General features: G+C 41.1%; 1 protein-coding gene across 1 annotated transcript; it reads left to right on the plus strand.

The window, feature by feature from the left end:
* Positions 1-454: 454 nt before the first annotated feature.
* Positions 455-4913, plus strand: txnl4a (thioredoxin-like 4A). The gene is made up of 4 exons (XM_069721494.1): positions 455-570; positions 743-922; positions 3559-3662; positions 4436-4913. The coding sequence occupies exons 2-4, from the start codon at positions 770-772 to the stop codon at positions 4605-4607; spliced, it is 429 nt and encodes a 142-aa protein (XP_069577595.1). The 5' UTR covers positions 455-570; positions 743-769; the 3' UTR covers positions 4608-4913.
* The last annotated feature ends 8813 nt before the right edge of the window (positions 4914-13726 follow it).

Consider the following 13726-nt stretch of genomic DNA (forward strand, 5'->3'; position numbering starts at 1 on the left):
TATCCATGTTGGATAATCCTGACCACCCTCTCCACCACCTGCTGCAGGGACAGCGGAGCACTTTCTCCAAAAGATTCCTCCAGCTCTGTTACAGATACAGGAGATCATTCCTGCCCACTGCAATAAGACTGTACAATAACTCACCTCTGGCAAAATCCATCACAGTACAATAACACCGTTGTCTGTTTTTCCTATCTTTCTTTCTATCTATCTATCTATCTATCTATCTATCTATCTATCTATCTATCTATCTATCTATCTATCTATCTATCTATCTATCTATCTATCTATCTATCTATCTATCTATCTATCTATCTATCTATCTATCTATCTATCTATCTATCTATCTATCTATCTATCTATCTATCTATCTATCTATCTATCTATGTAATTTTGGTATTTACGTGACGTAATCACGTGGCACGCTGGTTGGATGACGTGGTTACGTACAGAAACGTAGCAGGAACGACAAGGTACACAACAGCAGCACAAGTTTGCTTTATCTTGGAGTTACAACCTACGTATTTTTATAAAGAGCATTTATATACGCATACGCTTTTTTATTTTAAGGTAAGTGCTTCTTTCGACAGTTTCTTTTTTCCCACTTCCAGACTTTTCCTTCGCTAACTTCAGCTCTAGCTCGGTAGCTAGGCTAACAGCGTGCTCACTGAAGACATCCTGCTGTTGGTTCATTGGGTTTTATCGGTTCTGTCTTTCTGAATATCTCATGTGTTGATTTCAGCTCAGGGATCGACAACTTTGGATCAAGATGTCGTACATGCTACCACATCTCCACAATGGCTGGCAGGTTGACCAAGCCATCCTGTCGGAGGAGGACCGAGTCCTGGTGATCCGGTTCGGACACGACTGGGATCCGACATGTATGAAAATGGACGAAGTTCTTTACAGCATCGCGGAAAAGGTTGGTTCGTTACCGACAGTGTCTCCGGTCTGTTGCTCTGTCACCAGCTGAACACGTTTAAGGGTTAGGACGGGTTGTCTCCTGTGTTGTGTCTCCTGTTGTCTCCTGTGTTGTGTCTCCTGAAGTCTCCTCTGTTGTGTCTCCTGTTGTCTCCTCTGTTGTGTCTCCTCTGTTGTCTCCTGTTGTCTCTTCTGTTGTCTCCTGTCCTGTTGTCTCTCCTCTGTTGTCTCCTGTGTTGTCTCCTGTGTTGTCTCCTCTGGTTGCTGTGCTCTGTAGTGATGAGACTCCATAAACTCCTGTTGTCTCCTGTTGTCTCCTCTGTTGTCTCCTGTCCTGTTGTCTCTCCTCTGTTGTCTCCTGTGTTGTCTCCTCTGGTTGCTGTGCTCTGTAGTGATGAGACTCCATAAACTCCTGTTGTCTCCTGTCCTGTTGTCTCTCCTCTGTTGTGTCTCCTGTTGTCTCCTCTGTTGTCTCTCCTCTGTTGTCTCCTGTGTTGTCTCCTCTGGTTGCTGTGCTCTGTAGTGATGAGACTCCATAAATTCCTGTTGTCTCCTGTCAGTCTAATTTAGATTTGGAGCAGACATGTTTTAACTGAGGAGGTTTAAGTTCATGCATTCAGCATTTCAACAGACCTGGACAACTCGGATCATTTTATTTATTTCAGATTAAAACGTAAAATCTCTTACCATTTATATATATATAAATATAAATAAATATATATATAACACTATAAACCCATGTTAGTTCATTTTTGATGACACAACATGTTAATTTGTGCACCTCCGGTGCCTGAAAGAAGGGCACGTCGTCCGTTTGCCACGAAGGTACCGGTCCCAAAAACAAATAATCATATACGATGGTGGATCAGTAAGTTCAGAGACTTCTCCGTTTCCGTGCAAACGATGCACATCACCATGACGATCACCGAGCGGACGGACGGTGTCACCTTAATGAGTTGGTGTTAAAAATGCTGACGCTCGATCAACATCGTCGCCCCCGGTTACACACGCGTTTGTCAACATCGGTCCAAGACGAGCAGCGGGGAGACAAAGACGGCGAGTAGGAAAGGTCGAGTTACTGTGGGCCGGAGACCTGAGCGTTTCCGAAGCGCTTGAAGCGGGTTCGTTGTCATGTTGGAGAGCCGAAGTGACGTCACGCCAGTTCAGGTCGTTTGCACCGAATGTTTTCCCTTAAACGCCTCAAACCATCGCAGCACAACTCGGTTCTGTCACCTGACGTCCTCTTCGCCGGTGCCGAACGGAGACGTCCGACTCCTCCGAGACACAAATGTCACTCAAAACACCTCTTCGGGCTCACCGCTTCATCGCCGTGGGCTTCCTGAGGCATTTCTGATTTCCGGAGTTTGACGCCGAATCGAACGTGCGCGCTCGGCTCATTTCCCCGGAGAACTTGCAGACCAGCGCTCGCAAAAACGTGCGACAAAATCTGTAACACTCCTTCCTGGTTTGCTGCACGTCAACGGGAGCGGTCTCTGAACTTACCGATCCACCCTCGTGCATTTAGTGTGACTGATACCCACCACAATTTTGCCGCGAGTTCATATGTATATATATATCGTGTATATCTGACAGATTATTGATGCTAATTTAGGTTAAAAAAACAACAAAACAAAATGGCTGAAATATTTAGAGCAAAATAGCTTTTTCAATGAGTGAATTATCACAGGTGGAAGTACACATAATCTGTAGAGATAAGATTTTCACACAGGAACTAATGTAGATGGTTGATGAGTCTGTCTCATCGCTCACCGCGTAATCACTCACTTGTATTGATTATTTGAACAATGATGTGGAAATGTGATCAACAGTGGAAACACTGCTCATCACACGCCCCGTCGCACGCTGTTGAACCATCGGTTACCATTTTATTGTGAAAGTGGCGGTTTATTCTGCACTCACAGATAATGAGCTGTTACAGTAAACAGAGACCTTGAATGTTTACCTGTAAAATAGGGAGTCAGCGCTGAGAGGAGCATTTCAAGTCCGGTTTGTTTCGACCTTTCGGCCAAAAGTCATATGGATTTAACGCGTGACAGAAAAATCACGAGAGCTCTTCTCTTGGATGTTGTCGATTTCCTTGAATGCAGATAATCTAATGTTTGCTGAAGGGAAGTCAAGATTCATCGGTGTTCACTGCTCTGGGAGGTTTATTTCAAGATTGTTTTTTTTTTTCAACCAGGACTCCCAATTACAGTTCGTAAAGGTTGGAGCAATTTGTAGATGGTTTTCGGGACGTGCTGCCCAAAGCTGTTAAGAAAAGATCAAATCTGCATCGCTGTAACGTTATTTAAGCTCGGCGAGTTGGCGTAAAACTTCTGCATCATCTACAAGAGTTGTAGATGATGAAGAGGCGCCACTTCAAATCGAACGGGTAACTTTTAAAAGCAGGTTATGGTGTTCGTTATGTAACAAGTCTCTTACATGTACAACAGTGTGAGCTGACAAAGCAGCTGCTGTAATTTATAACGAAGCCGCAGTCCGAATTGTTTTGTTACTTCCGACCTCTTCTTGCCGTGTGTTTTCTGCTGTCATGTTGAATCTGTGTTGTCGTGTTAAGACTCCGCCCGTGTTAAGACTCCGCCCGTGTTAAGACTCCGCCCATCGATGTCTTGGCAGGTAAAGAACTTTGCGGTCATCTACCTGGTGGACATCACAGAAGTGCCGGACTTCAACAAGATGTACGAGCTGTACGACCCCTGCACGGTCATGTTCTTTTTCAGGTAATCCTCATTCACAAATCTCTTGCTTGCGTCCGTCCTGAATTTGTTCGTACTCTGCGAACAAATTCAGGACTACGTCAGATCCTGCGTACGAACAAACGACGACCGCCCGGCTGTCTTACCGAGTATAAACGCACACCTTTAAGCACATTAAAACGGCATTCATTAAAAAAGGGATTCAATAGACGACCATTTTGAAAACAGGCTAACACACTCTTTAATCCTCATCAATTATTGTCTTAATTGAAATATTCACATATTTGCAGATAATTGCAAATTGGTCTACCATATTAATTATGGAATAAATTACCTGTGGGCTTTTGTAATTTAAAAAAAAAAATTTGGCACCATCTCTGTCAACTCATTGTTTTTACTGTTATCAGCAGATTTGAATGTGATTTATACTTTTATTGATGATTTTAACCTGTAAAGTGTCTTTGGGTGTCCTGAAAAGCGCTACAGCAATAAAATGTATTATTATGATTATGATTATTATTATTAAACTTCAGCTCGTCTTCACTTCACCGCTTTCTTCATGACAAACTGGTGTCTTTATATGGAGTAATGGGGGCCGTACGGTGGCGCGAACAAAATTGTCCGGTGTGCACGTGTCATGAATCCCTCTGTGATTTGGCGTGCGCACTCCCTTTGTGTGCAAAGTAAGAACTTTTCTACGCACATATTAGTGAGTGAGTCCCAAAGTCCACACTGCACTGTGGCAGTCTGAATGTTGTTTAAATAGTTAGTTAAATGTGTGTTTTTGTGTTTTTCAGGAACAAACACATCATGATAGATTTGGGCACCGGTAACAACAATAAGATCAACTGGACGATGGAGGACAAGCAGGAGATGATAGACATTGTTGAAACGGTGTATCGAGGAGCGAGAAAAGGCCGAGGTCTGGTGGTGTCTCCGAAGGATTATTCCACAAAATACAGATACTGATTTTTCCAGTTTCCTATTTTATTTTATTTTTTTTGGGCAGTTTTTTTTTCGTGATGTCTTGTGACACAAAACAGAGACTACACATTTTGAAGTGTTTTTCAGTGAAAGGACAATATTTTTCATATTATAAATATTCATGATTGTGTTACATTGTACCATTTGCATTGTGTGTCGATCACAGTTTTATTCGGTTTCTTCGAGATTAAGTTGTTTCTTTTCTTTCTGTGAAACGAAGTGCTAAACAGAAGACACACATTGTACAAGGCCTCATTTTTAAATGTCATAATAAACATGGTTTTGTACACAGATTGTTTACTTCAGGTCTTTTGGAGTGAGGTTTAGATGGTCGGATGGATGGAAACAGTAGTTTGCTGCCTAGAAAATATCTAGGGATACCATTTAAAAAAAAGGACTAACTTTATGACCACAACTAAAAAACAGTAATAATCTGTCACAGTGCAAGATGTGAGGCCACTGATGTGATTGTGGAGAGTTAATTGGTTGAACACAACCACAAAACATGAGAAACCTTCTGCCCACAGCAGGAAGACTAAATAACACCTCACAGTGTCTCTGCAACTGTCAGATACTGAGAAGTTTAGTGTTGGATCTAGAGATGCACGATGTTATTCAAGGTTTATGGCCAACTGTTGATGCAGGTACTGATATGCACACGTCTAATTGCAGAGAACAGTGAGAGAGAGGAAGTCGGTGTTGTGTTATCTCTTGTTGGGGTTGGCCTGATGCAGACGGCAAATATGCTTTTCAAAACGTAGACGTTCACAGGACAAAATAAGCAAAACTACTTCAACGTTAGGTTCTGTAAGAAGTGCTGCATTTATTTTTTGTAAAACATTTTCTTTTCAGTCAAGTATAAAGTATTTTATTGTCCTGTCATTTTCAATCAATCGGTCTATGCTGTTGATGCTGATATCTTCAGTAGCATATTTTACAAGGAGGTAAAGCAAAATCCTGACCAGACCAGCGCCTGAAGCCAGAGGGGGCATCTCCCTCAAATGTCCATCAGGTGGAGCCAGAGATGTTTGACAGTTTTGTTCGTTTGGATAGAGAGGGATTGAGGAAAGCATATGATAAAAAGGTCATATTATAGCACGTGGTCCAAAATATGATAAAAACGTCGTATTATAACGCGTCGTCCAAAATATGATAAAAACGTCATACTATAGCGCGTCGTCCAAAATATGATAAAAACGTCATATTATAACGCGTCGTCCAAAATATGATAAAAACGTCATACTATAGCTGTCGTCCAAAATATGATAAAAACGTCATATTATAACGCGTCGTCCAAAATATAATAAAAACGTCATATTATAACGCGTCGTCCAAAATATGATAAAAACGTCATACTGATAGCGCGTCGTCCAAAATATGATAAAAACGTCATATTATAACGCGTCGTCCAAAATATGATAAAAACGTCATATTATAACGCGTCGTCCAAAATATAATAAAAACGTCATATTATAACGCGTCGTCCAAAATATGATAAAAACGTCATACTATAGCGCGTCGTCCAAAATATGATAAAAACGTCATATTATAACGCGTCGTCCAAAATATGATAAAAACGATCATACTATAGCGTCCAAAATATAATAAAAACGTCATACGTCGTCAAAATATGATAAAAACGTCATATTATAACGCGTCGTCCAAAATATGATAAAAACGTCATACTATAGCGCGTCGTCCAAAATATAATAAAAACGTCATACTATAGCGCGTCGTCCAAAATATGATAAAAACGTCATACTATAGCGCGTCGTCCAAAATATGATAAAAACGTCATACTATAGCGCGTCGTCCAAAATATGATAAAAATGTCAAAATATAATAAAAACGTCATACTATAGCGCGTCGTCCAAAATATAATAAAAACGTCATACTATAGCGCGTCGTCCAAAATATGATAAAAAAGTATTTTAATCTGATATATTGAAAATTCTGCTTTTGTGAAATGTTTTTGCAACGACTGCAACTACTTTTTGTCAGACAGTAACAGATACCTGAATAGGTAACAGCTTAGTAAATACGATAATGCGTAATGTTTGTTTTTTGTTTTTTTGTACATTGAAAGGCTCAAATTGTTATTATCAGTGACTGACAACATCATGGAAAAAAATCCCTACAAATACTTCTGTTGCACCAGAAACGGCTGTAATGTCGCTTCTGTTCAAAGCCACCAGACTCAACTCCTGTTCTGCAGTTAAAATTACTGTTTTTATTAATGGAATCTGGTGGCTTCGATCAGAGCGATACTACAGCTGTTTTCTGGTCAAACAGAAAGGTCTAACATTGTAGGAATCCTTTCCATAACACTGTCAGACATTTTGAACCTTTCAGTAGCAAAATAAGCACTTTTAATAGTGGACTGTAAACAGCTGTAAACTTAGCTGAAAGTTTTTTTCTTTTTCTTTTTGGGTGTTTATTAATTATCTGCTCCAACTTTTCAAATTATTTGAAAAATATGCACACAGTTACGATAGTAATTGTCACAAATTATATATTTTAAATTTTAAATTTGTAAAACATGCTTGGGAGATGACCCCCAAATTCCCAAACAAATAGGGGCAAACTTAATCTTAGTCCATAAGTCTTCTGCAAACTCAGGGAAAGCATTGTTAGAGTAAATGGTAACACGTTGACACCTCAGGAGATATTATGCACAGCACAGGGGCACAATAAATAAATGCCCTGTAAATACACAGCTGTATCAATACTAACGGCTGCATGTTGAAGGGAGACACATAACTGGCTGTTCTTGAGTGTGAAGTCCTGAGGGAAGAAACAATTCTTGTGTCTGCTTGTTTTGGCACTCAGTCTTCTTTAGTGCCTGCCAGATGGGAGAAACTCACCTAAGTTTTAGACAGGGTGTGACGTGTCTGATGAAGACTGCACACACACACTCACACACACACACACACACACACACACACACACACACACACACACACACACACACACACACACACACACACACACACACACACACACACACACACACACACACACACACACACACACACACACACACACACACACACAGACAGACAGACAGACTCACAGACTCCAACGGAGTTCTTTTTCCTGTCATAGGACTCTATCTACCTCACAAGAATATAAGTTTTGGGATGCAAACCTCTTTTCATCTATGTTCAAGATTTAACCTAAAATTCAGTTCATCACAAATTATGAACACTTACATGGATATTTTGTTTTACTCACAAGAGAAAGTTCACTGTGTTGTCTTTTCACAATATTTACACACTATTACCAGTAGTCAAATTTGAAAGTTTTTTTTTTTTTTTTTTTTTTTTTTTTTTTTTTTTTTTTTTTTTTTTTTTTTTTTTTTTTTTTTTTTTTTTTTTTTTTTTTTTTTTTTTTTTTTTTTTTTTTTTTTTTTTTTTTTTTTTTTTTTTTTTTTTTTTTTTTTTTTTTTTTTTTTTTTTTTTTTTTTTTTTTTTTTTTTTTTTTTTTTTTTTTTTTTTTTTTTTACTGTTCTCTCTTTGCTAGGACAGATGAGTGAGGCCACATGATTTCCAGTCCGTTGTTTTATTAAGAATTTGTCTAGAAGGGTTTATAATGGGTTTTTTTTAACAATGGAAAAGGAACATTATCATTATTATTATTATTATTATTATTATTATTATTATTATTATTATTATTATTATTATTATTATTATTATCATCATCATATTACAGTAATCTACAAACTATTTACATGTTTCCTTAAATATATTAACCAAGAAAGATCATCTAAGTATCAACTTTGCCAAATACACCTCTAAACAATAGTCAACATGCAGAAAGTAATTCAACGCTAATCACTGTTTAACCATAAAAACAAGGCAGACTCACATCATTTACTAAGTCCAAACTTTAGGCGTGTGTCCACCATGAGGCCAGCCAGGTTCCTTTGTTCATGGAGAGTGATCCAGGTGAGCTGGGCTCCCAAATAGATTGTGGGTGGAGCCACAGGAAGCTGGAGGCCAGGTGAGGGAAGGAGAGTGTGAGGGTTATTCACATCTTTGTAAGATAATCAACACAGGCCTTGACTTTTCCCCAGAGTCTGCCTGCATCCCTGGCTGTAGTTATCTGTCAATGAGAGACTGATAGAAATACTGAGATGAATAAAACAGAAGGAAAATAAGAGGAGTTGGAGAGAGTGTGGAGACAAATACCATATCTATGAGTCTCATTAATATCCGTTAATTGTCAGCTCCATGTCTCACAGCTCCTCATAATCAGAGGCCACACACTGCACGGGAGACAGAGTCCAATTTGTTGAATGATAGATGAAGTGAAAGGAGACAAATTCTGCCTCTGTTTCACTTTATGTGTTTGGACCAGAGACAGACAGCGAAATCCTCTCCAGCCCGACCTCTTCACCTCTCCTGAGCGAGACAAGTTTTGTGGAGTCACTTGGGATAAGACCTCCGATATCAGAGTGTGTGTGTGTGTGTGTGTGTGTGTGTGTGTGTGTGTGTGTGTGTGTGTGTGTGTGTGTGTGTGTGTGTGTGTGTGTGTGTTCTCTCTCAGATAAACCAGTGTACTGTATGAAATACTCCCCAAAGTTCAACCCCCGCATCCCACTACTGCAAGACAGGAATGGCTTAACAGCAGCTGGCTACTGAAAGTAGCTGAAGGAGAAGTAAAATAACTGCTGTTGCAAAAACCCAACACTCTGACTGAAAACCACATAATCTCGAAAAACAATCCACTTTTCATGAACCACATACTGCGTTTTTAAGTTGAGTGCTGTTCATTTTTTATGCATAACAATATATAAGCTGCAGCTGAAGGATGACCTCATTGTCTCAATAAGTGCACACTGGCATGCGTGAGCATATTTGCCGCTCAAAAAAACCCTAATTTCCTCATCTTTGGGAACCTATATCCACCCCCTCCAGGCCTCACATGTCTTTTCCACTAGTCTGGCGTGGCTTTGTCTTTGTCTGGCCTGTCCCTGCAGGGCCCATGCACACCATTACTGTGCCACTGTCCTCATATGGAGCGCAGGGGCCAAAAGGCCGCCTCCATTGGTTCATTATAATTCACATTATCATGCATTGTTGTTCCCTATTACTGTTAATCAGTTCAGCCTGCGGGGAATGGAGAGGTCTGGACGGATCAGGGTTACTGGTGAACTCCAGTCTAGACGCGTATAGCAGGACCTACAGGGCGTGTGTGTGTGCGCGAGGAGAGACAGAAGGTGAAGTTGTTCTTGTTATAGACTATATGTGGAATATGCACACTCACCCCTAGAGATAATAAACCAGGATCTGTTTGCAACTGATAGTGTTTAAATAGATCCATACAAACAGGGTTGCAGCCGGCGGACCATGAGGATGATCCCGGTGCCAGGGGGAAGACATGCTGGCATCCCTCCATCTTCTCTCCCTGTTTCTTCCCTCCTTCCTCCTCCTCCTTTGCTGGTCTGTCACTGTCCATGTGGATGCCCAACGGTGGGGGGAAGGGTGAGGGGCAATTGCCAATTTCTGGGACACCCTACCCCCACAGCTTCCCCCTGTTGGCACTGATGCGCACACATACTGTACACAAATACTGTGTTAACCCTTTCCCTTTGCCCAGCAATTGTTAGGTCAGCGTCTAATCTAAGTATGCTTCATGTCCCATTTTGAGTCAGCGGCCTCAAAGACATCCTGCATAAGTCGCTTGTGGAGTTTAAGTATAATTGCCACCTTTTCTGTGCTAGTACACCACTGCAGTGGTTTAACAACCTTTTCAGCTTGTGGCCCCTAAAGTTTAAACTTCCCTCATTGCAGATTGTGTGTGAATCATGACCCTATAAACCAAGGATTCAAAGCCCATAGAAACCACGGCCCACAAATCTGACATTTTTTCTGGTTGTCACAATCACTGGGGACAAAGTACAGCGATAAAATGGTAACAAATCAGCATTTTAGGCAAATCTACAAATAATAATTAGCTGGCTTAAAGTACCGTATATTCTTTGACATTAGCTATGCCATGTGTTGTGCATGCATCCAAACATAGTCAACTATAAAAAAAAAAATTTTTTTAAAGTTATCATTTTCCAAAATAATAATGATGCCTTCTAAGTACATTAATCTTTCCTATCGTTTCCTGTTATTGGTTTTGTTTTCTCTCTCAACAGGCAAAATGCCCCCATGTTGATTTTAGCACGTTGCAGCGAGCTACCATGCTGAAGGCTGCTGATGTCCCGTAACTTCAGACTGAGGGATTTGGAGCAATTGAAGTTTCAGTACTGACGTGTTTTATGTTTTATTTTATTTTTTCCACTGAAGAATAAAACAAAGGGAGGATTTCACTGCAGAACCACACTACTAGAATTTGCCATCAACAAGCTAACATGTTAGCCACACTATTTCAGAGCTGTCCAAACAAGTCTAACATGAAGGTGTTACCCCTGTTTCAATGGCCTCTGGTATTTTTTAGCCTACATATTTATCCTGCAATTGGAACACAGTATTTCATTGACACACACACACACACACACACACACACACACACACACACACACACACACACACACACACACACACACACAATATATATATTAATATACATTAGTATATTCAATAAAAAAAACACTGATAGTGGCTGAACTGTTACTGCAAGAGGCAAAAAGGAAACAATTTTGCATGACAGAAATATGCAGTTGGGAGCATCTCCATTAATACATCAAGGCTCAATAAAAACACAGCCGACATAGAGTATGAAATGAATAGATGAGGTTTCACATGAAGGGACCAGGGTCCAGTCGGTGTTAGTCTGTGACCTCGTTCTCGCACGTCCTTCAATGTACTCATCCCATGTACTCCATCTCTCCTCTTGGGTTATATCACAGCCTCTTTACATAACTGACACACCAGGAACAGTTATCAAGACTCATCTCGCCCTCTCGACCATTTTACTTCCCTAATTCCTTCAAAGGGGGATGTCGGTTCAGGAATATGATGGAGCGATAGAGGAGATGGTTCTCTGTTATATAGGAGAGGAGAGATGGTGAGCACAGGCTTATCTCCCACCTCCTTCTCAATCAAGATCCAATGTTTCCATCTGATCTATTTTTCCTCTAAGATCGACTCTGTTGCATGGGCTGCAGGTTGGGTTTAATTTTTTCTGGCCCAGTGGGGGAATTACTCAGAGTTAATGAACTATTGCCTACAGGTTGCTAGAGATTAGGAGGCGAGGATGTTTCGTACAGATAATATGCCGAAACAAACACACACCCTCCACCATTAAAACGACTTCCCGCCTGTCTCGCTTCAGAGACAGTAACACACTTAGCAGCCGGGTGTTATGTTGGTTTAATTCCCATCGTCTCCCCCCTTTGCGTCTGCCTTTTACTCCACTCAGGGACCTGTGACTAAATGGATTTACATCTCTCTTCCCGCATTGTTCCCAAAGGAGTGTCATCCCTCCATAAGCAACAAAATGAGGGGTCCATTTAACTTAACCGAGGCAGATCCCAGTACACAGTGAGGAGGTGTGTTTATGCCGTCTGTGGCAACGCTGACACGCCGATGCACACGTGCTGAAACACACGCGGATCACATGAGGCTCTTCGCTCTACGCTTTCACCTCCATTCACAGCAGGCCGCTCCATTCAGAAGCTTCAGACCCAATTAGCACCTGCCTGGTTCTCGCAGGCAGAACAGGCCTCCTGCTACACGGGAAGTGTGACGCTGACAATTGCTCCAGCTGAACTAACAGCTCATGCACGCACACGCGCGCGCACACACACACACACACACACACACGCACGCACGCACGCACGCACACACACACACACACACACACACACACACACATTTAAGCTCAAGTGGGGAAAAACTCAATTTAATTGTTTCCCCATTTCAAGTATGGGTAAGTATGGGCGTTACGGGTAATTGTGGGTTTTGACGAGAGAGAAGAACGCTGAGAATGAAAAATATGAGATTACTTCTATTTTCTGAATGAATTATGGTTTCATTAGTTGTTTATTAGTAGAGTTACTCATTGTTTATGCCTCATTTTTCTACCCAATCAATTCTCTTTCCATCTCCAACTCCAACACGTCGCTTCATTGTTGTGGAATTCAAGGTCTGGATCCAGAGCCTCCTGTTCACAACATGAATGTGTTAAGTTTAAATAAAATTAGCTATGGCCTAATGAACATGAGCGATGCATACAGTCTCATAATTGTGTCACTTCATGAATGGTTAATTAAATAAGCACTTAGGTTGGTTCTCTGCATTAGCTAGGACCCATAAAGAACTCTTATGTGATCAGCTTCGGAGACATATGTCATGAAGTTAGAAATATAATATTATCATGAGGTTTGGAGAAGACATTTAGGTCTTGTTTCATAGGAAAATGATAGTTTTCCTAAAAATAATATTTAAAAATGTAGAAGTATGATCATTTACAAATATTCAGACTGAGTATTAGCATTTTGCAGTTTGCATTTAGATTTAGTGGATTGGTTCCAAATTTGTAGATTTTTCTCCAAATAAATGAAATGCAGGCAGAAAAATAAATATTCTGAAATATTGTTTGCATGAACCTGAAAATGAATTGCCACAATATAAGCCACATAAACTACTGCCTTGGCCTCGTCATGTAGAAAATGTTGCTTTCAAAAGCCCCTAAAGCTTCAGATGAACTCTCGTTCTTATGACACAATCCCCCTCATCACCATCTCTCTCCCTGACCATCTTCATCACCCCTTCTCCTCGTTCACTGTTTCCTCATCCTCCGATCCTCTGCCTCGACATCATCCTGCCTCTCTCTCCTCTCCTCCTGTTTGAGCCTCTGCCCCCCTACCTGCCTGCCTGCACTGGTACGGCCCCCTTCTCTCTGCCTCTGTCAATGTATTTTGCCCTTATAAGGAGAGAGCACAGGCAGACTGTACTAACCGTGTGAGCTCGGCGGGGGTGTTGCAGGGGCAGGGAGACCACAGCAACAGTAGTGGCAGGGTGAGACGGGAGGAGGAGGAGGAGGAGGAGGAGGAAGAGGATGGAGGAGAATGGATGGAGAGGGAAGCAGGGGAGAGGGATGGAGAGGTGGAGGGGGGCAGTCGAGCTGCCACACTTCTGTCAATGACT

The sequence above is a fragment of the Brachyistius frenatus genome, unplaced genomic scaffold (genome assembly GCF_029030835.1).
Source record: "Brachyistius frenatus isolate BFR_SWC_R1_liver_20210118 unplaced genomic scaffold, ASM2903083v1 Contig_266, whole genome shotgun sequence".
Classification (NCBI taxonomy): Eukaryota; Metazoa; Chordata; class Actinopteri; family Embiotocidae; genus Brachyistius; species Brachyistius frenatus.

Bases quoted from the DNA above. Each gene is read 5' to 3' on its own strand.
- txnl4a (XM_069721494.1), top strand. From the start codon at position 770: ATGTCGTACATGCTACCACATCTCCACAATGGCTGGCAGGTTGACCAA. The intron at 923-3,558 runs GTTGGTTCGTTA...ATGTCTTGGCAG, and splicing joins TTTACAGCATCGCGGAAAAG to GTAAAGAACTTTGCGGTCAT. The intron at 3,663-4,435 runs GTAATCCTCATT...TGTGTTTTTCAG, and splicing joins ACGGTCATGTTCTTTTTCAG to GAACAAACACATCATGATAG.